Source organism: Diorhabda carinulata, chromosome X, assembly GCF_026250575.1.
Source record: "Diorhabda carinulata isolate Delta chromosome X, icDioCari1.1, whole genome shotgun sequence".
Lineage (NCBI taxonomy): Eukaryota > Metazoa > Arthropoda > Insecta > Coleoptera > Chrysomelidae > Diorhabda > Diorhabda carinulata.
Genome location: NC_079472.1, coordinates 6,428,733 through 6,454,793, shown reverse-complemented (window position 1 = coordinate 6,454,793; position 26,061 = coordinate 6,428,733). Strand labels below are relative to the sequence as shown.

Here is a 26,061-nt window from a genome sequence, read left to right as displayed (position 1 = left end):
GGCTTTTGACAGGGTTTGGAATAACAACCTTCTAAATAAATTGAGATCGTACTGTTTACCGTTCTCACTTATCGACTGGCTTAATAGCTTTCTTGACGGCCGATTCATCCAGGTCGCTATCGATGGATACACCTCAGAAAAGTTTGAGGTCAACGCTGACGTTCCCCAGGGATACATATTGTCACATACTCTTTCTCCTGTATATCAACGACCTACTCTTCGCCGAATATAGCACACTGGTGTCGTCGTTCATATCAGCTGCCCTTATAAACTCATCTAACACCCAAATCTGTAGGGATCAACAGGTCACCATCATCAATAGCAATCTTGAAAACACTGTGGAATTGGGTGGAAGCAATCTGATTTTAATGCAGCAAAGACCCAAGCTGCTTGTTTTTAGAAAGAAGGCTGACACTGCAGCTCACAAAAGCATGAGGCCCTCTTTAAGACCAAAAAGCTATATACTCCGAACCGCTTTTAATCCACTACAAGACCCAGATTCGTTCATTTTTGGAGTATTGCTTGCACATTCAGAGCTCGGTTCCTAAACATACCCTGAAGATGCTCGACTCAATATAGAAGAGAGCAATTCAACTTATAAGCGATCTAGAGTTCTCCAGAAATCAGAAACCTGACTCTGTTTTACCGACAGTAAATGCTCTTTTGGAGTTGCCCAACATAATTCCACCTACAACAGTTTTTGCAAGACCCACTCGACAGACAGACGTGCCCCAACCAAGTTCGCCTGCAGACGCCCAGAATGTCAATTTATTGAAACTCCTTTCTTTGAAGAAGTGCAAGCCTGTGGAATCAGCTAATTATTAGACTGAGTAATAGATAAATCCCTAAATGTACATAAAGAACATTAACAAAAACCAATACAGGGTGATAGTTTTATTTATTTAAAAGCTCTACAGGTATTGGTATCATAACTCTACTGCTACATTCAAATTTGTGTCTCCGTTCATCATGTTTTCTTACAAGGTTTTCTGAACAAAAGTTTGCCAATCAGTTCTGTCCTTTGTAATTTATTTTTACCTTCTAATCTTCATTTTATTTAGGTTCTCTTCTACAAAATAATAGTTTTATACATATTGAAGACTTTACCCAGAAATGGCTCGGATATTTTCAAACCTCTCTTATTAAAAATATTTCAGAAATCAGTTTATAATTCTCCATCAAACATATTGAAATATTGTTGAAATAAAAATATGCAGAATATAAATGAGAAGAAAATTTACTGCACACTTTATGGCAGTATAGTATATTGTGCAACTAATGAAAAAAAGTAAAATATTTCATATTCTTATCATCTGATTATTCAAGTATTGAAGATCCAATTACTACACATGTCAATACTTTTCCGAATGCCTACATGAAATACTTGCCTGTGGCTTATGGTTTATCACCTCTTCACATAATTATGAAATGTTCAATTTCTGTACTCGTGCACTATACTGGTAAAACAATCTACACTAAATACTTGATATGAAATTAATTCACACTGGTGCTAAATGCAAAACTCTGCGCCACTCTATATTATAAAATATTGAGTATTTTATGTAGGTCGTTAGAAACTTTTGTAAATCAAAGAAGACTCACTTATTATTAATAAAAGATGTCGATAACTCGAAGCAGTTAGGCTGATTAAATTGATAGGCAAATGATATAATACTAATAAATTCTTAATGTACAAACTGTGCTTAAAAAAATTTGATTAATGAATAATGGTTGATGGTTATATTAATAGTATGATATTAGATTGTAGGTTCAGAATTATTGTGAATAGAGTATAGACACTGATTTTTTTGTTTTATTTCCAAATGCTGCATATTGTTTCTGAAACCACCTCTACATTTAAATATATAACACCAGTTTCCTTCTACTTACTTACTTAATCCTGACACCTTTCTACCTTTTCCGGGGTAACACATGCTGGAGTTGTGTCATTATGTGGGCTCCCTTTTCCACAGTAGTTTACATTCTTTCTTACCCTGTGTCTTTTCTTTTGTTTCCTGTCATATTATTCCTCATTTTCCCCCTCCAAGTTAATTCTTTCTGTCCAGCTCCTCTTCAGTTATCATTTCTTTTTTGTAGTTTGTGCTTCATATATTTTCTTCTCTCATTCTCATAACATAGCAAAACCATCTTAAATGTCATTTCTCTAATTTGTTTTGAATTGAATTTAAATTAGAAATTTTCTCTTATAGTGTTATTTCTTGTTTTATCATAACTTTATTTATTCTCTATTTTTTTACGAAATCATCATTTCTGTACTTTGTATTTTACTTTTATATTTCTGTTTAAGTGTTCATGTCTCTGATCCCCATGTCAATACTTAATTGCATTGAAAAATCTTCCAGTTCCTTCAGTTCCCTCATTTATCTCTTATTCCAATCTTCCATCTTGCTTTAGTGTCATGCCAAGGTATTTGAAGCTTTTGACCTACTCTATATTTGATTCTTCTAATTTTCTCCTTTTGGATTATTATTATTGACTTTTTATATTAATTAGCTGTGGACTGTAATCCCTTGTCCTAGAAGAAGGACTTTTAAAAAGAATCCTTGAGAATGATTATGGTTCCGAGAAGAGAAGACAGCTAGTCATTCGAAGAACGAGAGTAGCCGAGGTACTGAAGACATTACATGACAGTTAATCAGAGGGTTATCTGTGAGTGAAGAAAACCCTTCATCGAATTCATAAAAGGTTTTATTGGATGAACAGCTCCGACAATGTGAAGGACTGTTGTAAGAGAGAGGCATCCATGAAACAGTAAAGTGTTGGATGTCCATTCAAAAGAATCGCTTTAGATATCACTGGAGCATTTCCAATGACAGATAGTTGATAAATACCATCTAGTTGTAATGGATTATGTTTCAAAGTGTGTGGAAATTTACGCTATTCCGAATCAAAAGGCCACAATTGTTGCGGAAGTAATGGTGAATGAATTTATCGGCCAATATAGTGTGCCCTTAGAAGTCCACAGCAATCGAGGAAGAAATTTGGAGAACTATGGATTCCGGGAAATCTGTTACCAGCTGGGAATGAAGAAGACCAGGATGACCGCATTACATCCACAATCAGATGGAATGGTTGAGAAAAAGCCATTTGATTATCAAAAATTAGTCAAACATAGGTCTAGAGTTACATGATTTATTTTAACGGGCATAAAATAACAACACAGAGTTGCTATTGACATAATAACGCCTATTAGTGAAAGCAGGATAATACAATTGTTCTAGTTGAAAAAGTAAGATCTTTCACTTATGGAAACATTATTAAAGATTGTAAAATAGCTCCAGTTTCAGCCTTTATTAAAATAATTAAAGGGTTTTGTCAAATAAAGATGGTATTGAGTAATTATTTAGTTAGTGAATGGGATTCTTTTTTGGGTACTATATGTTTTCCAGTGTGTAGAAAATTAACTTTTTCTATATCCGCTGATCCTTTTTTGTCCTCCTGGCTATTGTTGACAATAAAGAGTGTTGCTGGCCATCATATGTATATCAATTTTTTCATCACAGTCCAAATAAGTATTTGAATAAAATTGCTATTATGAGCTGCTGAATGTATATGATGGTATTTTACTTTTGCATGAGGATTCAATAGTTTTCCAGGCTGATATCTTATATCAAACCCATTTAGAGCAATAATAGCATTGCATTTTATTCATCACTTGAACATTCTACTTATTAAACATTTTTTTATTATTTCTATTGGAAATTGGGTTTATGTTTATACTTAATGGGTTTTTTTTATTATAGTGACTGTGAAAATCTACAGAAATATGAGCCACTGTTCAATAATAATAAAGTAATATTTGAAAATTGTGACCTTGTGTTATTTGTGTATCAATATAAACTAATTTTAAGATATTACATTTAAATCATTCTTCAGGAAAAGTAAAAACAGACATTTAAAAAATGCACTTACTTAGATATGTTTCAACAGTATCTTGATCCGGTGTTACAGTACCATCCTCACCAACAAGTAAAAGTAAACTATCATCCAATTCCTCATCCTTGATATCAGAAACTTTTACTACAGTATTTGCCATTTTAGGTTAATCTAAAACAAATTTTTATGTAATTCAGTTTTCTTAAATTTTCACTGTCATATACTGTTATTGTGTTTAGACTTTTACAAGTGTAGACGTATTAAAAATTGGTTAACAGTAAGAGAAAAATCTCTAATTGTAGTTAAACAAAGAAAAAAAAGATGACAGGATTTTAAATCCGCCAAAACTTATATGCAGAACAAAAAGCCAAATTTAATTTTCTAAATAATCTTTATGAAAATATTAAACATACATAATTCATTTATTAACATATATTTAACAATATAACTACCTATAAGAAAATAAAAACAAGATCAGAAGCACGTTCTCACGCTTCTCTAGGCGAGGTATTTAATATTTAATCAATTACACTTGTTTGTTTATCGATCTTGATAACCGTCTATTAGGCTTCTTGTACACTCCACTTCCTATTCCACATATTTTAGCATTACACAATATACTAAAAACTACTTTGAAGTTAAAAACTAATCTTTATTTCTGAATCAATTTAACATTTTATTTAATAACGCTATAGCTTCCATCTTGTTTTGCAAATGTGACAACGAGTAACGCCACAATATCAAATGACAGAGAATGTCAATTATCACTTGTCAAAACGCGTATTTATCATGGTCTGAAAATGTCAAATGTCATTGTATGTGTATAAAATGCTTTATTTTCAATTTTAAGGAATAACTTCATATTAATATATGCTATGGATCAATGAAAATTAGTGCTTTGAAACAGTTTTATCACATCCACTTTTTATCGAACAAGGCATGATTGGACAATATTGCTGCATTATGAAATTAACAATTTTTGACAGCTATACTCTTATAGCAAGAAACTTTAGGACATTATTGAAAAGTGACGCCAACTGATGAGCATGAAAACGGCATTTTTGATTACATTGTTTGATTCTCCGGATTCAAAAGTAGTTGAGCTTTTGATACAATAATAGTGAAACAAGACATTTACCATTGAATTTAGAATACTCTTAATTCAATGAGATTTACTGATACTTTACTGAATTACAACAGAAGTACTATATAGAATAAGAGTGACATGAACTGAGCCAATGTAGGCAACTGCAACTACATTTTACAATTGACTCAAATGAGTCAAATGTTATAACCGGCATAAAAGTATTGTTTGCTTTGCAGTTTGTATGTTCTGTGATTATGTTGTGATGTAATGTGATAAGTAACAATTTTAAATACTTTTAAGTGAGGATAAATTATTTTTAGATCTATTTTTATATTTATTTTAAAGTAGTTTACAATGAATAGCAATGATTCAAATGAGGAAATGTTTCCCTTCAATGTAAGTACATTTTCTACTTAATTTCCAAATTATTAGATTATCTATATTATATCATTCATTTGAGAATAAAATACATTATTGTGTTTTAATGCCATTTCTAAAATAAATATAAAATAATGCGTGTGTCTACTAATGTCAGTTAGTGTTAGAACAATGAGTTAAATATGTGCAAAATGGAAATAACTGATAATATTACACCATCATATGACATTCATCAATTTTCATCAACCATCAAAATAATTTGATCGTACAATGGTAGGAATTCCAAAAGTTTTCATTCATGCTGTATAATATTGATTTTCAAAAAAATGCATTTATTTTGATCCTCTTATAAAATAGTAAATGACACTTATGTGTTGTTAAATAATACAGGAAGATGATTTTTTAAAAGTATACTCCATTCCCAAAAATTTTCAAATACCTTATTATACAAAAAAATATAACATGTAATGTACTTATATGCAATTTAGAAACATGAACAATCAACTTGTAAGTATTCTACAGGAAATCTAACATAGTAGTAGTGGTGTAAATACTAAAGCAGCAGGCAAATATTTACTAAAACTGTATGTCCAATCTTACTGCAGGTTTTATTTTTAGAAATAATAACCAACAAAATATTTTTATTTATATCAATTTAAGGCTTGTAGCCTTAATATAAATTTTTTGGTTACAAAAATGGTCTTTGTACTTTTGTAATAGTAAAATCTTATTGAAATTGGGTTTCCAATGTTTTAATAGTCTAAAAATATAATAATCAAAATATGGAAAAGTAATATTTTATATATGAATTTTCATGTTATAATGGTGATGTTTTCTGCATAGGACAAATTCTTCACATGATCTTCAAAAATATTTGTTATCAAAGTTTGTATGTTGATTAGAATATCTTAACATATATTAGTTTATCAAAAATATTGAAAAAGCAAATACCAATAGCATTTACCAAGTGTTTGATATAGAAAGTACATACAGTATATTTGAATTATAATAACCAATTTCTAATAATCTGTCTTTTATAAGAAATAAGAAATAATTGAATAGAATGAAGAATAATTTATTATTCCATATTTTCAATCTCTCGTTTGCTATTTATAACGTTTTTTTAAGCCTGAATATTCAACACCATTTGCTTATAATGATCCAGTACTAGTTGAGGGGGTACTAGGAGCAGTACTAGAATCAGATTTGGGGAAACTAATAAGTTTAGTGGATAGTGGAAAATCATTGAATATAAATGATAATAATGGAAATACTGCACTTCACTATGCTGCCTGCAAAAACAAGTAAGATTTGATAAATATATTTTTTTAAAATGATTTTCTTTGAGCTTGTGTAATTAATTTGGTGTTGGTAATCTAGTGACTTTTCAGAAATTTTATAGCAACTTTGTATTTTTGGACTTATAAAAACAAGCTATCATTTTGAAAGTATTAATAACTACACAGCTATACACTACAGGTCAAATTTTTTGCCCACTCCATAATAATTAAATTTCAAAATAATATACTTTAACAAATTTTTCTTCCGTATTTTCGAGCGTAGGTTGAAACGGTGCCTCACAAATGAAAAATAATGTCCTTTATTTGTTTTCTTTATATGAGCATATGTTTTATTTTGTCAGTGAGTACGACAAGTGCAAGTATCGGCTGATTTTTCATTATTCTTTCTTTGATGTTTATGAGTATAGTTTAGTCCCAGTTAGCCCTGTGAGGTGCAAGAACTCACAGTTTACTTGGTTATTGAAACACACATCAAACAGTGTAATTGTGAGTGTTGGTGAAGCGGTAGTGTAAACAATGTTCTCAGTTAGAGAAAAATCTTTCCTAATCTCTTCAGCAATCCTATTTAGCTCCATAGGCAAGACGTGGTACACGTATTAAGTTGCATCTGATGAAATGGGCAAAAAATTATCTGCAGGAACAGGCATAGGAAGAAAAAATGTTGAAAGAATCTTTTGTACTAATCAGGCCACTGTCAGTGCTTTTGTTTTTTCTAACGCTTTTGAAGCAATGTGGTAGGATTTTGGCAGAATGTGGTCGCTAAGAAAACTTATCAATAAATTAACGTTATAACATCCTCTAGTATCGGTGGTTTGATCCGAATTTTAACTTTCATTTTCTCAATTGCCTCTGAATGTGAAGAACTGACGTTGTTTTGATTCACCTGATACGTTGAATTTGCAATAATTTTGGAGAAAAGATGTGAACTTTTGATTACTCAGTTTTGACGTAAGTCTCGGTTAAATATGTTTTCTTAGTTTAGCTTTTTGGACATTGGTTGGAAACATTGCATGAATATGGGTTGTGATACGTTTCCAGATTTCATTTTACTCAATGTAGGAATATGAGCAGAAGTTTTCGCGTGTTGGTCTATTCAAAATTTTTAATATGATATTATTCCAACTTATTCCCGTAGATCAAAAATAAGTTGCGATGTCAACATTTTTCAAGCAGAAATTTATGTAATTGAAAAATGTGTTGAATTCAATCTATCGCAAACAGGAGATCAGTTTCTTGTCCGATAGTCAAGAAGCCATTAGAGCTCTAGTTCCAATATCATGAAATCTAAACTCGTTTGGGATTACCTAGAAACATTAAACGAGCATGGCAAGAAAAATAAAATTACCTGAGACAGGCACACTTCCAGGATACTATAACCAGAATAGATTCCCTGAATGTATCAATCTAAGTAAGAACAATCTACGAATACTAACAGTAGTTTTATCGGGGCTCTGTCGCCTTAAGAAACACCTGAAGACCCTAGACCTAGCAGAAAATGCGGCGTGAAGATTTTGTTGCACAGAGGACGAAAACCTCTATCCACATTCTCTCAAAGTGTGAAACACTAAGTAACTCCAGTGCACTACATCTGGGAGAGCTTGAGATAGAAGATCTCTGGCAATTAAAGCCATCCCATATTCTAGACTTCTTGTAAGGAGTGGGATTAATGGATCAGATGTAAACACTGCGTTCTCCAGTATCGCAGCAAGAAAGAGGGACATGATAGATCCTTTGGGTCTCATTGTATACGAGACATCAAATCTATATATACATATGCGTTTTTCTACACCTGAAGGAGCGGTTGATGCGTTCAAATCACATGTTTTGGAGGTACCTCAATTGGAATGGAAAAAAACCTTCGACAATTGGTTCAAACGCTAGCAAAAATGTATTGATCTCAAAGGAAAATATTTTGAGAAACAATTGAGACATATCCAATTATAAATATTGTTTTTTGTCTATCTTAAAGCTTAAGTAGCAATCCTCGTATTTAAATTTGGTTTTCCTTAGATATAACTATCAAAATTATTCTGCTAAAAAATATTAGTTTTGATTTAAATAAGAAGGCCTAAATAAAGAAGCTGTGAATAGATTGTATCTTCTTTAAATGTTGACGAATTCGTCTCGGAAAAATTGCGTTTTCCTCATTTTTCCAAGAACTAATCAGCCATTTTATGAATTGATACACACAAATTAAAAATTCCAATTAATCAACGTTCAAATAATGACATTTCCATTTTGTTTCCAGTATGGATATAATAAAATACATTCTTGATCAAGACAACACCTTAATCAATACTAAAAATGAATTTGGAGAAACTCCACTTTCAGTTGCTTCATTGAACGGCCGATACGAAGCTGTCAAAATGCTGATCGATTTTGGAGGCGATGTAAATAATCAAGAAAAAGATGGTACAGCGCCACTCCATAATACCGTATCATGTCCAAAACTGACGCATCTGTTGCTATCAAATGGAGCCGATGTGAACATTCTAGATTTTTTCAGCAACACTCCCCTACATCTGGCAGTAGAAAAAGAATCACTAGAAACGATATATGTATTATTATACTATGGAGCAGACGTGAATGCTATAAACCATTTTGGTTATAACCCTTTTATGAAGGCCTTGGCGAGCAGTAACATTGAAATCCAAGAAGTATTATTGGATTACGTCGACGATTTCAACACCACCAGTAATTGGAGTACGTTGCACATTGCGTTGAGATACCGAAGTCCTTTTTATGAAGAAATCGTTAGGAGAGGAGCGATCGTGGACAATCAAGCCCTCATAGCTTGTATTGATATTCCCAATATTAATCATTTCAGATTTGTTTGGAACAATTTACAAAAATTGGAGCTAGCTCCTAACGAAAATGGGATACTTTTGAAGTTATTTACGTTGTGGAATAGGAATTTACTTTCTTCTTACGTCGATATAATCCTCGATTATTCCAATGGTGCAGTGTTACAAGCTCTAGCTATGGAAACTTTTGGATGCGACTATCATTATATTATCTACGAGTACAAGGATACGTTATCTCTTGATCAAATAACCAAGTTAACTTTATTGTTGCTAGGATATGGTATGACTTTAAATGCAGATGTCATAACGGCTATATTCAATTGTTACGGACAATGCAAACTATTAGAATATTTGATGTATATGGATTTCGATGGAAGTTGGCCCGATTCTTCCATAACTCCGAGGTTAATATTTGATATCGAATATGATTTACAGAAAGTGCATCAAGAAATTAAAAGTAACCAGTGGTATTGGAATTCGAGAGATTTACAAACGTTTAGGACTTTTTGGACTTACACGCCCATTTTACAATTCGCTAAAATTGCATTTGAAAATACACTTACCAAGGATTTTTTTCCGGGAGATTCCTCTCTACCAAACGTACCTTCACTTCTCCAATTGGCAAGAGATGAAACTAGAAAATGTATAATAAATACGTTTAAAATGAAATGTATGAGACAGTATTATACTTACGTCAATTCTATGGACATATCTACAACGTACAAAAGAATTTTGAAGTATGAAAGGACGTTGTATTACATTCCTTCGAATGTATTTTGCTATAAGGAGAACTAATAAAATCACGCGTTTTAATTAATGTATCAAATATGTATTTACACAAATGAAAATTTCTTAAATTTTTAAAATTTACTGAAATTATATTTGACAAGCTTCCTTTTGCTGAGCAAACTCTGCAGTGATGGATGGAAATCCCTGTTTTTCCTACCCATAAGCTGTTCTTGACTGGCTTTTTAACCACAAACTGCTCTTCTTAAACATTGGTAACCACACATAGTGATCTGAGACGCCATCTCGATATAATAGGTATCACAGTTGAACCGGAATGCCGCTGGTGCTTGGAGAATGAAGAAACTGTAAATAATGTCATCGATGAGTGCCCAACAATAGTATTTGGGAAAGACTCTGCGATGATGGATGAAAACCCCTGGTATGAGACAAACTAAGGTACACATAGATGCACCCTCTCCTACCAATAAACTGCTTTTTTTAAACATTGGTGACCACACATAGTGACGTCGCTGGTCCTAGGAGAATGAAGGAACTGTAAATCATGTCATAGATGAGTGGCCATCACTGGTATTTGGACAATCCTCAAAGTTTGCCTAGTGACAAAGGGTTCATGTCAAGGTGCCTGAGAAACTTTTTGAAACACATCGTTTTTTGGTAGTTCAAAAAGTGGGGCACAATGGTTATATGTATGCATCTATTTCTTTTATTGATAAAATTATCGTAGAAATATTGATAATCAATTTGGAAAAGTGGATTTTTGTATGAACCTTCCTTTTTTGGTTCTCAACAAATCCCCAAAAAGTCTCCATCAATACAGTTTTTTTTTAACCTTGAAGGTTTCCCTTACATTGTAATCTGATCATTATTGTGATCATTGAGCAATTTTATTCTTTCCTAAATTGCTATATATGTCTTGAAACTAAGGGTCTTAATTAGTACAAGCTTTTTGAATTTGATTACAATTAACACTAACACTATTACGAGGGTGAATCAAATATAAACGAGACTTTTGGACCTGCTCGCGCAATAGTGATGGAAGAACGTTCCGCTGTTATTGGCTGTTAGGTTGGTTTGTCAGGAGTGGGGGAAGCACGTGACTCATCATCATAGACTCGCTCAGTGTCCATCGTTACGATGTCCGAGCAGGAGGTACCTCCCTCTATTGCGCAACGTATTGTTATAAAGTTTTTAGCTGCAGAAGGTGTAAAACCGGCCGAAATCTTGAGAAGATTGACTGCACAGTTCGGGGAAAAGACGCTGTCGCGAGCTAGAGTGTTTGCTTGGCATAAACAGTTCGTGGAGGGCCGTGAACGTGTTGAAAATGAGAGACATGACCGCAGACCCCGCACCAGCATTACAGCGGGCAACATCGACAGTGTTCGTCAACTTGTTGAAGGTGATAGGCGTCTAACAACTTCGGATATTGCAATTAAGGTTGGAATAAGTTATGGGAGCACTTACTCTATACTCTCAGAGGAGCTAGGGTATCGCAAGGTGTGTGCCAGGTGGGTTCCTCGTCTTCTGACAGTTGACCAGAAACTGAATCGTTTTCTTTCTCACATTGTCACCTGTGATGAAACGTGGGTGCATCACTACACCCCTGAGTCGAAACAAGCGAGTATGGAGTGGAGGAAGAAAGGAGAAACCGGACCAGTGAAAGCCAAGTCACGATTATCGGCTGGCAAGGTTTTGGCTACCGTTTTTTTTGACCAGTGTGGCCTGCTGCACCTTGATTTTTTGCATGAGCGCAGAACAATTAATGCGGCGTACTACTGCAAAATTTTGACTGAGGTCAGACTTGCATATCGCCGCAAAAGACGACACCTTCCAATGAGAAAAGTGATTCTCCTCCATGACAATGCTCGCCCCCATACGGCAGCCCTGACAGTACAAAAATTAGAGCAACTGGGTTGGGAGACACTGGAACACCCTCCATACAGTCCAGACCTGTCTCCCTGCGACTTCCATGTCTTTGGTTCTCTCAAGGAAGCTTTGGGAGGGCAAAAATTCCACAGCGATATTGAGGTTGAAGCATATGTGCGCAATTGGCTACAAACACGACCTGACTCTTTTTACCTGGAAGGAATTAAAAAATTACCTATACGCTGGGAAAAAAGTGTTTCTAAATCAGGAGATTGTGTAGAAAAATAAACTATGATTGTTTGTGCGTTTAAAATCAAAATAAATATTTTAAAAAATAAGTCTTGTTTATATTTGATTCACCCTCGTATGTAAGATTCTGCACTTTGTTCTGCTTTTATACTAAGCACTTAGTAAACTAACTCAAAAGGTTTCGTCCTCTTCAGTCTTCTATCTACTTTGGTGTTATCTAGGAGCTGGATTGTTTCGATGTTTACATTTCTTGGAGCCGCTGCTCGTAACTCTTGGCAAATTTAGTGGTTATCTGTCTTACATTGTCTATCTCTAGGTCACGATGAGGATCGTTATTTCGAAAATACCACGGTACATGAACGATTCTCCTTAATACTTTATTTTGGAATATCTGGACTCCCGTTGGGTGTTGGGTGTGGCTTTCCCTGGTACATCCCTAAAGTCGAATCCCAAAGTCCATACGAGTTCCAAGATTTGTTTATATATTATTATTCTAAATTATTCTAAATTGTTAGAGTGAGTTTTCTTTACAACAACACCAATACATTCTCTTGTATCCAATACCTAATTCTTCTAATTTATTTTTTATGCGAGGTTTCCAACGTAATTGATACAGGTGCCGTTTAAAAAGTCAAAGATCACAACCAACTTTTTTCGCGATTATCTCGTTAAGGGTCACTGTAGTGGTTATTAAATTTGTAGCTTGAAAAATTGTCAACAAAAATAATTCTAATACTTTGTTTCGTCAAATTAACAGTTTTTTTGAAAATTTGATTTCAAAAGTTGTGATATTGTTAATTTCACACCAACTTTGAGGTAGAGTACATATGCATCGTTTGCAGTAGGCATAGTCTACGTCTATTTATAATTAACAGTCTTAGTTAACTGAGATAAGGAAGCCGTAGTTTCAAGAACTACAGTGGTTAACAAAGAATCATCACCCACTAGGATCAAATAAGAGCAGGAGAATGATCAACACCTAAAAATGATTTGGCATTGAAAGGAAGAAAATCGGCCACCTACCTGGCAAGTAGTGTCAAGATTTTCATAGGCACTAAAAGCATATGCCTTTTAAAATCCTTGAATCCTTGAGAATGATGATCGAACCGAGAAGAGAAGGCAGTTAGTTATCATAGAAGTTATATAGTTAGACAGTTTATCGGCAGGTCATCTGGTAGTGAAGAAAACCCTTGAGCGAGTCCGTGAAAGGTTATTTTTCTCTTTTTAGTTTCATATGCTATGAAAGCGTGTTTAACGGTGTAGTTGGTAATGTTGTCGAAGTTATCCAACACGGAGATCGGAGGTTCGAATCCTCTGTCGGATGAAATTTTTATTAAACAAGCCACTTTCTCTTAGTCCATAGTAGAGTTACAAACAAACAAACCTACATACAGATAAAGCTAATATAAGCGTGTTAAAAATCATTTGACATATCTCAGTAAAATTTCATATTTTAAAAAGTCTGCATAAACAGTGGGGACTTTTGTGATTTAATTTGATACAACAAAAGGAAGGTTCAGATAAACATCCAATTTTCATTTTATTTTTCGGCTATTTTTTTGTTTTTATTCCCCGAATTATTATTCCAGCGAGTTTCCAATGTTTCAAACCATTTAAAAAATAATCTTTCAAAAATTTTGCGTGTGTCCCTTCCATCATCTTTTCATTTGTTTGAAATCAAATTCCAATAAGCATATTCAAAGCGAGATAGATCAGGTGAATATAGTAGATGAGGCAATAAATAGTAACGCAGCTAGGATTTGTTTGCAACAGTACAGGACGAATGGGCTGTAATAGAGTAAAGCAAAACATTGACGTGGTCGACGTTTCACGACAGAGGATAAAATAGATGAAACAATTCATCAATTTTTTGAGTGCGGTTCAATCGATGACTGGTTTTTAAGTTTTTAAATTGTGAAAGCTTCGGTTACAAAAGTGCTTTGATGCAACTAAATATAATCATTATCAGAAAAAGACTTGTAGTTTTTTTTTGTATATCCGAATATAGTGTCACCTATTTACTTCACTCAAACGACACGGCGCGACGGATGGAAATTATCGACAGTAGATGGTGGAGAAATCACTTACCAACAAACAGAAAGTGGCAAATTAAATTTTTCTTTCTGCTTTAAGGAATTGAAAATGTGCAAATATCAAATACTAGTATATTTCGAAAAACAAGCATATAAAAAAAGACAAACTAAGTTTACCTTAGAGTTAATATTAAAGGTAGAGAGAGCGGCTTGTAAGTGAAATTATACTATTGAACAGTATCGATTTAGTACTTTCTTCTTCTTTTTATTCGATATTAAAATCAAAACTTGTAATTCTTCTACTTTCTCTACTACATTCCAAATTTTTGATGTCACGAATTCAATCAGAATAGAGTATAGAGGGATATATAGAGGTGTACCGATGTTCTTTCTCATTCTAACAGCACTCCAAGTTCACTTAAACGAGCTCACTTTTTCTATCTTTAATATTTACTCTAATATTGACTTTTAATTTCAATGGTAAAAATGAGGACAAATCATCGTTTTTAACATAGCGGTTTCTAAATATTTCCAATCAACATTGTTTATATAATATTCTTTTATCAAATTTAGTGCCTTAATCTTCGATTTTTTTGCAACTGCAGAAAAAATATTGTGATAAACTCGTGTTTACTGCATTGTGATTTCTTGCTTGCGTGTGCATTAAATAGTTGTGCATAAATAATTATTGATTAAATATTTATAGTCCGGGAAAGTAAAGTAAAACAATCAACCCTACATCAACTTTTACCCATATTATCTCCCTATTCGATTCACGATTGTTTTTTATTGTTAGCAGTTTTAGACAAAAATAAAAAAACTAAAAAACAAACGGAAAAACAACTAAATAAAGATACAAATAAAATAAAATTTCAGTATACAGAAGAAAACCACAATGAGTAACAAAATTTTAGGTAACAGTAATAGGTAATGATTACTATATAAGTCCATTGCAAAATTAAACCTGTATGCAGCATGTCCTAAATTAAATATTATTATTAGATTAGAAGTTGTTTACCGAGTAGAAGGTAATTTCCAGTAAATATGCCCTCAAATTATTGCGGAATGCGGGAAAAGATGATATCGATTTAATTTCAATTGGCAAGTGATTATGCATTTTTTTTATTGTAAAATATTGAGCCCTTAACTAATTCTGAAGGTGTAGTAGGTAGGTAGGTAAAGGTCGTGCTCTGCGTTCCTAAATGGATGGCCGTGCAACAACCTTTCTGAAATTGGAAGAGTCAGAATTTTTAAAGTCCCTGCTGTTTAGTCCGAGTAAATATCTTTTGTAGTTTGGGGATTCGCTCAAATTGGATTGCACCACACGTACCCCAAAATAATAAACTATTAAAAAGGTGGATAAGTTCAGTTCTTTGGAAACTGATTTCAGCGCAAAACAGGAGGAACTCAATTTTTTAGATAAGGCAACAATATGTAACTTCCATTTCAAGGAATTGTCCACAACAAGCCCTTAGAATTTTACAGATTCAACGACGTTATTGGTGGTGTTATTTAATAAAAAAGGCAGCAATGATAAAACTTTAGTTTTAGAAACGTTATTTAAAGGTGATTAGGTAACTAGATATAGTCAGGCATATTTTACCACTGATGTCTAGATGGCAGATGTCGTTTATAAACAGAAGAAACCAAATAGGGTCTAGTACTGAGCCTTGGGGCACTCCACATTCTATTGGCTTACAAAAAGATATCTTTGTGTCAACTCTTACAAGCTGACTTCTGTTAGTAATGTAATACTTGAACTATGAGGTGTTCCCCTGAATCCGTAGTACTGCAATTTGTTAATTAAAATATTATGATTAACACAATCGAAAGCCTTAGAAAAATCACAAAAAGTTGTTGCAGTGATAGCTGTTTAGGCTAGAGTAGACATTATTTATGAGGAAGAAAATATCATTATTTGTGTATTTGTTACTTAAAAACCCAAATTGATGGGTAGAAAATTTTATATATTCAAACAGAAATGATAAAAGTCCCTTTTGACCAATCATTCTATGATCTTAGATTACGTGGGATGGAATGTGATTGGGTGATAATTCGATGCTTGATTTCCATCTCTTTCTTTATGCTAAGGTATAATTATAGTCGTCTTAACCCTCCAGAGACGAACGTGATCATACGGTAACGGGGTTCCTATCATTATTCTATTGTCTCCCTCCTTTCTCTTTATACCTGAAAACGGCTGTTTACCCCATTTTCTGTATCTCGAACCCCAGATTGTCAGTTTAGAAGTAGAAACAGTGGAGTGACAAGTGTTTTTTGTGATCGAAAATTGAAATTGAAATCATGGAGTTTGGGTAAGTCAATTTTTACTACTCTCAACTATTATTTTTTACTTTAATGCGATGTTTTTTTTAATACACCTTGAAGTAATTGTGTAAACAAACAAAATCATTCTAAAACATTTAAAGCGGATGTAATGTGAACGGAAATTCTTGTATTACCAATTTTTCTGTTATTAAATTATTTTCAAATTCTGTTCTACAACTATTTTTCTGCATACATTATATATTTTGTTTCGCTGAATATAATTGAATATTGCATCATTTTCATTGAAATTATAGTTCAGTACAAATAAAACATAATTTTTTATTTATGTTGATCCAATGTCATAAATCAAACAAAGGCGATCGTAATAATAATTAAAATTTTTCTAAATTTGCCTTAGAATCCCCTTCTTATAACACCCATATTGTTGGTTCAATTCATATTTATTTTCAATTCCTCGTATTGATTTCTTTTGTTGCAGAGAGAATTTGAAATTTGTAGGAATATTCATCAATAAATGGATCGACACCACAATCCCAGGTGAAGAGATACAGCTGGAAAGATAAGAAAAATATTTCCGTAACGCAACCTAATTGTATAAATATGTACAATAAACACACTGATCGCGTGGATGAAGATCTGGCAAAATGGAGAATATCAATTAGGAACAAAAAGTGGTGGTGGCCAATATTTACATGGATGATTGATACAGCAACAAATAACGCCTGGATAATGTACAAGAAATCAATAGGGAACGTAACGAAATTAAACTTTCGTAGAGAGATTTGCCAAACGTATTTGAAAAAGTACAAGACTGACTCAAAGTCCCTTGGTGGGTCGTCATCTGTCACTTCGGTTTCAACACAGTCGATGGAAACTTTGTGGTTTGATCATTTGGATCATTATATATCCGAAACTGAAAGCAAGAAAATGTGCAGAAAATGATTGTAGTTCGGTAGTAAGAAGTGCCAGAAGTGCGATGTTTTTTGGCGTTCCATAAGAATTGAGTTTGACGGTAATTATTTTTTTATAACATAAGTAAATAGTTTATAACAGTGGAATTAATTAAGGGTTAATAAATTACGATTTTTTAGTTTGATTTATTTGTTTTTATTTGTACCTCTCAAGGACGAACGCGACCGTATGGTCACAGCCGTTTTCCCGTGACTTTGAATAACTAATTAACAATTGTACCGAAAAAGAAAAAATAATTAATTAAAACAATTTTGGCTCGTCCCTGGAGGGTTAAGTCAATTGGGAATAGTGCCATTTTGAATTGAAACGTTTATTAGAGTGGTAGGGTGATTAAATGTGCAATTGGGAAAACTCGAAAACATTTTTAATTTAAGTCTATCAGTTCCAGATGAGTATTTATTTTCGATGTCATTAATTGTACTGCGAATCCCTGCTAAAACTACGGGCAACTGTGTAAGTTAGCATTAGCATCAGGAAGATATGAAAGCGGATCATGAGAAGAAGTTATTGAATTTCATCATATTCACAAAGTACTTATTGAGGTTATCAGGTGAAGTAGAGATTATGCTCGATGAAGAAGCCTTATTTCTTAGATCATTCACAATGGACTATGTTTCTTTAGAAACATTACGAGAATAGCCGAGTCTCCTATTATAATAAATATCTTTGGCAGCTTTAGTGGACCTGAGTTTATTTTGCGTATTTTTAATACGCCTGAGGGGAAAAGAAATGGATGCCAGACTAGTTGGTGTTTTTATGAATCTAAAAAATTGGAAGTCCACATTACCAGAGAGAATGTTCCAGTCAGTTGTTTGACAACGGTGCTTGAAGTTTTGAAAACTTTTTAATTTGCGAGAAGCATTTTTTGTATTGGATTTTACCGAACATTTTGTTCACACTGCTTCATGATAGGAGAGACCTGATTAAAGACAGTACAGTCGGTGGATTCTGTATCGTACGATGACACGAAATAATCTATAGTACTAGAACTGGTCTTAGTTATTCTGGTTGGTGCCGTTATATGCATGACCATACCAAAAGAATCAAAAATTGATTGAAGACATTTTTGACCAGCGCACACACTGGAATAATCGATATTGAGATTGCCACATAGAACTAGTTTGCATTTTAGAGGTTAGGACTCCAATAAGTTTAATAGTGTGTGTCAGAAAGTATGCACGCCAGCGTCAGGTGCTCTATAAATACAGTCTTGTGGTAGACTTGTTGAAAAGTCGGAAAAGTCGTTGTTTATGGATATGATCATAGAACCTCCATGAGATAAATTAGTTCTATTGAATCTGGCTACTGTGGTATAGTTTTTGACAAGAACGGGCTCTTTATTGCTTAACCATTGCTGAGTGATGGCAACAATCTCTGGAAAATTAAGTTCCCCTAGTAAAAGATTCATTTGCTTTGTGTATTAAGGATTGAATATTAATAAGCCCACTTGACAGTTCGAGTGTTTTACTTTGATAACTGTTTCATTTTTACTGACTGCAAAAATTGTAGGAAATCTGATGCCCTATAACATTATACGTAGAGCGATCCGTTAGTTGTTAGCTTATCATAGGGTGAAGTACTCAGTTATTGGTACCTTTAACAGTATATCAGACTATTATATCATTTTGGGTATTTGGGTATTAATTCCGGCCACATTTTCCATTTATTGGCAGTGGACTCTATTTACTGACAGCAAATTACCCAATTATTGGCTGTAGACAAGTAGTTTTGGCGTGCTTTCGAAAATAGTGATTGTTCTATTACCAAATCTGAAATTTCCTTCTTAAAAAGTTATTACCGAGATAATGAATAGTACCAAGTTTTCTAGGAAAACAAGCATATAATTTAATGCCTCTAAATGTTCTTGATTTTAGGTCTCTTCTTTTTTAAAACTATATTTTTTTAATAATTTTTTAAACAAAGATAGAATTTGACGTTTCGACTTTTCTTTATATATTTTTAATAAATACTTAATGAAAAGTCGAAACGTCAAATTTTATCTTTCTTTCATAAATTATTAATTATATTAATTTTAGAACAGAAGATAACTAAAATCAAGAAAATAAGAAATTGAAGAAATGCTGATGAAAACATTGAGCATCCCTCAATAATTGTTACAAAATTAGTGAGAAATTACAAATGAGTGCACAGGAATGAAAATAAAACTTGTGATCGAATTATAACAATACAATGTTAATAATTATAATAGTATCAATTAATTAAATTGTAGAAACACAAAATTTACATTTGTGAAACCCATTGTATTTTCCATGATTTTTTAAGCACTTTGCGTGGCATGCCCTGAAACAATTTTGACATTTAATATCATAATTTAATATAGAAAAATTTTGTGGGCGCATGGATCAAAATCCTTTGTTGCATATCAAATTAACAATGGGAAGAGTGGTATTACTCATCAAATTGTTCACTAGTATTAGTACTTGAAGGAGGCTGTATATTATATTTGATTAGGCTCTTCATCTGTGTTATAGTTTTATCTGGTTGAATACTTGAAAAAATATTCGTGGTAAAAACCCGTGGAAAACTTACATGGGTAAAATGTTCCCGATTTGATTCCATTTTTTGACCAAGATTAAGTATCTTAACTCGCACGACAACACGTTCAATTAAAAATATCCAACTTTATGATGACAATAGCTGCTTTCCGTTTTCATCATTCTCACTTCTGACGTCATAACTCAGTTGAATGCTCTTTCGTTTTCAGTCTCACAAGTGAGACCTAACTGAGTTTTCACCAGCACTCTGCACAAATCTGAATCGTTTGCTTTAATAAGTTTGTGAACTCAGATTGAAAGTGAGTTTGAGAACATCACGCTCTCAGATCTTGTCATCAAAATAAGCATGAAAGGAAATACATGATGTCAAACAGTCACCGATGTAAATAAATGGAAAGCAGCTAATGTCAGATTTGACATATTCGATCTCAAAACTTAAGTAGCAACCCTCGTAATATTGATGATGAGGGTTTCCAAACTTCCCCGGATTATTAATATTTGGATGTATTCGACAAAACGGCTTTAATGATTTTCATAAAACCGCCGATCGAATGTAGAGGTTATTCATATTTTAGGTTGTATTATGTCCATGTAAAGTTTCCAAATTTTATTTTTCAGCTTAGAAATATTGAATTACCTCGTGGTACAGGACGACATCAGAATAAACACAAGAAACTTCTTGGGTCAAACTCCTTTATATCTCGCCGTAAAATCGGGCTTTATAGAAGCTACAACAATACTCATCAATCATAAAGCTAACGTCAATCTTCCAGATAATGAAGATATAAGTCCATTGCATCGTTCCGTTACAAAACCAGACATAGCGCATCTTTTGATAAAGAATGGTGCAAATATTAATGTGAGAGGTAGGGATATAATTATGTGATGAAAATTTATTGGTCGATAGTCGAGATATCAAAATGTAAATGATTGTATAAATATCACACATAACTCAAAGTCGTGTGACTAACTAAGATAAACACACTTTTTGCCAGTTGCCACCAGTTTCAGCAATTGCTTCTTTATTTGAGCTGAATTTCTTACCGGCAAGCATTTTTTTGAAATCAGTAAATAGCCAGAAGTCACTGGGCGTCAGATATGGAGTATACGGTGGACGAGGAAGCAATTAGAAGTTTAATTCGTTCAATTTAACCATCGTTGTCATCGACTTGTGATACGGTGCATTATCTAGGTGAAGGTTGTTTTTTCTTCGCCATATGAGGCCGTTTTCCTTGATTTTTGCATTCAAACGGTCCAAAAACTCTATGTAGTATGCACTATTGATTGTGTCTCCCTTTTGGAGATAGTCGTTGAACAATATTCCATGCGCATCCCAAAATACCGAAGCCACAAGCAACTTTATATACACAGTAGAAAGCAAAATTGCCTCTACTTTCTAAGTTTTCTAAAATCGTTCATAGGTTCACCAACAAGCTATTAACCTATCATAAAAATGAGAACATGAGAGATAATCAGAAACATGGAGTAAAATCCCAGGTAGAAACATTCACACGTTCGTGGTTTAAAGGTTCTAGCAAAAAATCAAGGATAGCTTTCTTAACTCTTCTTGTGACTAGTGACTTGTGTCTAGGCACTCACAGCCACTCCTGGCATTTCTCTGAACTTATTGGACTCGAACACCTGTAAGAGCCGTCAATGAATTGGTCATCTCTTTCGGATGTGCACCATTTTCTTTCGGAACCGCGTCTCTGATGAAAGTTACCAATCTCTTGGTAACGATGGTAAACTCTGATTATAGCAAACTGATTCATGTTCAACGCACTGGCCATTTCTTGTTGACTCGGTAATAGGGTGACGCTTGAGCAGCTTTATACATTGTTGTGTCCATTTTCAGATAGAATTCTTTGTTTTATAAAGGTCAGATACCTCTAATTAGTACTATTGTAAACAAGCATAAAAACGATGGTTACCGATCACAAAATATTGTGACACAAAATACTGTGACAACAAGAGAGAGATTCGTTGGATAGAATTTGGTAGGATAAGGAATTTTTATAGGAGAAGGGTTTGTTGGAGTGGGCACTGATAAAAGAATTGCTCCTCTGCAGGGCTGGGCTTGTGGTGGTTGCGTGGGGTTGTGTCAGCTAACTTTTCTGGAAGAGGAAAAGCGAAGATTTAGGATTTTTGGCTGAAGAAAACGGAAAGAGAGCTTGCAAGCAAAAACGGTTCTTCTCGTTGCAGGGAAACCACAGAAAACCTGCAACACGCACTATCGACGAAGAGTGTGTATGCTGAATGGATGCATAATCGAGGAGGTCGATGGAAGTGTTTAGTAGGGGTATTTGTAATAGGAGATGAAGGTGATTGTCTCTTTATTCAACGAGATATAGATGGCTATGCAATCCAGGTTCTGTTGAGATAGATGTGGAGGGAGTGGGTGGGGTGACTACCGTTATGGACGTGACAGTGGAAGTTCCTGTCCAAGTGGAAAGTGGTGTAGCCAGTGAATCTTGGAGGTAATTTGGAATGGTGTCAGTGACAAAATTTGAATATTATGGGAGCTTAATAGATGCTTCTATAGATGACGCTTCCTGGCTAAACTTTGGCAATTAACGGTCCCTATTGTGAAGTCTATAGAACTTCATATTTCAGTGGGAGGTCCTTGGTTTTGGGTAAAAGCGGTTACCCACGCCGATAGTCACGGTAGAGTTGTAACCGTAGAAAGAGGGAATGAGACGTTGTAGCTTTTCGGTTACTAGCACTCGAGAAGTGGGAATGGTATGTGTCGGTAGAAAGTCATATGGAGTTTGAGGTTTTTCCAGTTTCCTTGGAGATTTCGGGGTTTCTATCCCGCCGCAATTTTTGTAGGTAGGGAAATTTCATTTAGGACATTTCTCAGGTTTGTGGTCCGATACACCATAAGAGGGACAGATAGGATTGGAATTGCAAGAGTCTGCGAAGTGGCCGGTTGAAGAGCATCGCCGTAGTGCCAAAGCTAGTGAAAATTTGGTGATTATATTATTTTGAAGCAAATGCCATTAGCTTCAAGATTTTACTAATAAAAATAAAATATCGTGTTCTATTTTTTTGCAGGGCTGTCGCCTGAGTCGAATTTTTTTCTCACGAGTCTATTTTATTACTATAATTATCTCATTTCTTATCCTGTTCATCTTCGTTTTCTCTACTGTTTTCCTTAGTTATTTCATTTCATATTTTACTATTTGCCTTTGTTGGTTTAATTTCCATATATAAAGTTCGCAATCATACATGGCATTAAAAAAGTTTCATTCTTCAATATAATTAACTATGCTTTATTAATTTTAGATTATAGCGACGACACTCCCTTGCACGACGCCGTAGGCGATAAATGCTTAGAAACTATCTGTATGCTTCTATACTATAATGCAGATAGTAATGCAGTGGGCGGAAACGGTTTAACGCCTTTTATGAAAGCACTTATATCCGAAAATGAAGAAGTTCAAGCGGCTTTATTCGATTATGTAGACGATTTCAACGCCACTAGCTTAGACGAATACAGTACTCTCACTTTGGCTCTTACTAACGACAACCCCTACGTCGAGCAAATTATTGCAAGAGGAGCGGAAGTAGATTCTGCAGCTTTTACAGGTTAAACGAAATATTAAACCAACGATTCTACTTTGTAAATATTTTTGTTTCGCAGCTTGTGTCAGGGTACCGAACGTGGACAACTTCAAACTAGTTTGGAGCAATTTGAAACCGGAACATATAGAAGATTCGAACGTGAGCTTATCGATTCTCTATTACGGATTAGATCCAGAAGATTTCGGGCAATATATTGACGTTATCATAGAAAATTCGAGCGGTGCTGTATTGGAAGTTTTGGCAGCCAAAACAAAAAGTATAGATTACGCATCGATAATAGATAAATGTACTCAAGACGCGTTTTTAACTCACAATCAAGTAACTAAATTGACTTGTCTCTTATTACAACACAGTTTTGTTATGTGTACCGATTTAATAGTCGTTGTTTTCGCTAACATGGGTTTCTGCGAACTATTCAAAATTTTAATGTATATGGATTACGTGGATGATTGGTCACCGTTCGTGATAACACCTAGATTAATTTTTGATATATTTTCTGATATATGGACGATATCGAGGGAACTTATAGCTAAAGGACACTATTGCCTTAACGTTAGAAGGTTCCGGGAAGACGTGATCAGTTCTTTTAGTTATTGGATACATCGTCCTTTACTCGATATTGCCTTGAATCAATTCGAGGATGCGGGAATGTTCGGGAACGGCGGAAATGAATTTAGAAACTATTATGATCTTCTACCGAAGGTTCCTTCTCTAATTGAAATAGCCAGAGACGGCGTTAGGAAGCATATTGTCGATAAGTTGAAAGTGAGGAGTACGTGTCAGTATTTTACTATTGTGAAGAGTTTAGAGTTGCCGATTGTATATAGGAAAATTTTGTTGTTTGAAAGAAAAATATACAGTATTTAGATCATATTTACAATTTTTTTCTCATATTCATCCATAAAAAAATGTAATTATAATTGGAGAGTGGAAATTCCAAAGGGTCCAAGTGCCAAAAAGATTAAACTGAGATATTACATAAAACATGCGTAAAAAATAAAAACACCTTTCTTGAAATACTTTTATCGGGTAAAGCAAACAAGATCATATGAACTACATACATAGTTACACATTAAAAACAAAAATTCAGATGAAAAACACTAACTTAAACATGACAACTGCTAAAAGGTTCAAAGTGCCAAGAACAAGAAAACGTAAAAAGGGTCTATGTTTAAAGAAACCTTTTACTGTGATTCTGTCCTTACTATGATATCTTTATAAAACGAAATATATTTCAATGGAATATATTCTATCATATTTTAGGTTCTTAAGCTCCTCTGCTGAAATACGGTTTGTGCAGCAGAAGTCGGTAATCACTGCTTGTGAAATGTCAATTAACCTTTTACCTTTTTTAAGCAGGTTACAAGTTGTCCATACCTCCAAATCAGAAATTGTCTTCTTGGTTTCTTGCCCTTGTTCAATTTTTATCCAGTATACTTGTGAAATTTGTAGTTTAGTTGTATTCAGATAGTTATGCTTTGAAATCGTTTCTTTGCATCTAGATTATAGTGAAAGGTCTGTGACGACGTGCCTCGACTATCATATTTTCTATATTTTGGGAGGTGTAATTTTTTACGACGCGTTTACTTTTTGCTATTTGGGCAAAATCACTATCGCAAGTGAGATAGGAATGTCTACTCAGCAGAAACTTTTGCTCATAGATACCTTTAGAATCCAAGTAAATAAGCAACATTGAAATAATTTGATTCCGCCCAATGCAGTTATCGCTCCAAATCGCTAGATTTTTTCTTTTAGGAAAATTTGGATGGGAGAAGACTTTCAGCAGACAAGACGTTATTCCATTTCCACCCCTCCTAGTAATAGACTCATCCCATATGCATCATCTGTATCGGTCAAATGAACCCCGAAGTGTAAACAGGACAACTGCATACTGTAAAACATGTCTGAATGAGTCAATGTCGGAATAAAAAGGACTTCTTCCAAATCAATTGAAAAAGTGTTATTTTCACTATCAATGTTTTGTGAGTTTGCGATACCGATATTCATTGTGAATCTTGCGTTTTCCGCATTGCGATGGTGCAAATCCAGTTTTTGTGTCTCTTGTTTCCGATCTGGATTGGTCTATGGAATAGATTTGTTCTTATTTTGATAAAGATCACATTTCTAACATGTATCTGATCTAAGCCGTCCGATTCTGAGATTTGGGAAGTCTTTTTTGAATACTAGTTAGTAATACTTATAAGTAACTGCTGCCTTTGGATTTTTTTCTTTTACGCCAAAAACATGCGATTGAAATTTAAATCTGGACCTAGGAATTCTTTTATTGATTTGTTCCGGCTGTAATGATTGCTCCCATTTTCTTTTTTTCGACAAGTA

The 26,061-nt window shown here is 33.9% G+C and overlaps 2 protein-coding genes across 4 annotated transcripts in view; one reads left to right on the top strand and one right to left on the bottom strand.

Moving 5' to 3' along the window:
• Positions 1–4,789, bottom strand: part of LOC130902588 (uncharacterized) — a 39,380-nt gene extending 34,591 nt beyond the window's left edge. For both annotated transcript variants that reach the window (XM_057814814.1, XM_057814815.1), the window contains exons 1-2: positions 4,350–4,789; positions 3,934–4,068 (exon numbers count right to left, since the gene is read on the bottom strand). In XM_057814814.1, coding sequence (XP_057670797.1) covers positions 3,934–4,057 — 124 coding nt within the window. In that variant the 5' untranslated portion in view covers positions 4,058–4,068; positions 4,350–4,789. The remainder of the gene's footprint in view (positions 1–3,933; positions 4,069–4,349) is intronic.
• Positions 4,790–4,925: 136 nt separating this feature from the next.
• On the top strand, positions 4,926–24,595 carry LOC130902589 (ankyrin repeat and protein kinase domain-containing protein 1-like). 2 transcript variants are annotated; one of them, XM_057814816.1, is made up of 5 exons: positions 4,926–5,380; positions 6,491–6,666; positions 20,758–21,005; positions 23,425–23,727; positions 23,783–24,595. In XM_057814816.1, the coding sequence occupies exons 1-5, from the start codon at positions 5,339–5,341 to the stop codon at positions 24,589–24,591; spliced, it is 1,578 nt and encodes a 525-aa protein (XP_057670799.1). In that variant the 5' UTR covers positions 4,926–5,338; the 3' UTR covers positions 24,592–24,595. The 2 variants fall into 2 exon arrangements, with proteins under 2 accessions (XP_057670799.1, XP_057670800.1); XM_057814817.1 differs by lacking the exons at positions 20,758–21,005; positions 23,425–23,727; positions 23,783–24,595 and adding an exon at positions 8,912–12,418 and having other exon boundaries at positions 4,963–5,380.
• The last annotated feature ends 1,466 nt before the right edge of the window (positions 24,596–26,061 follow it).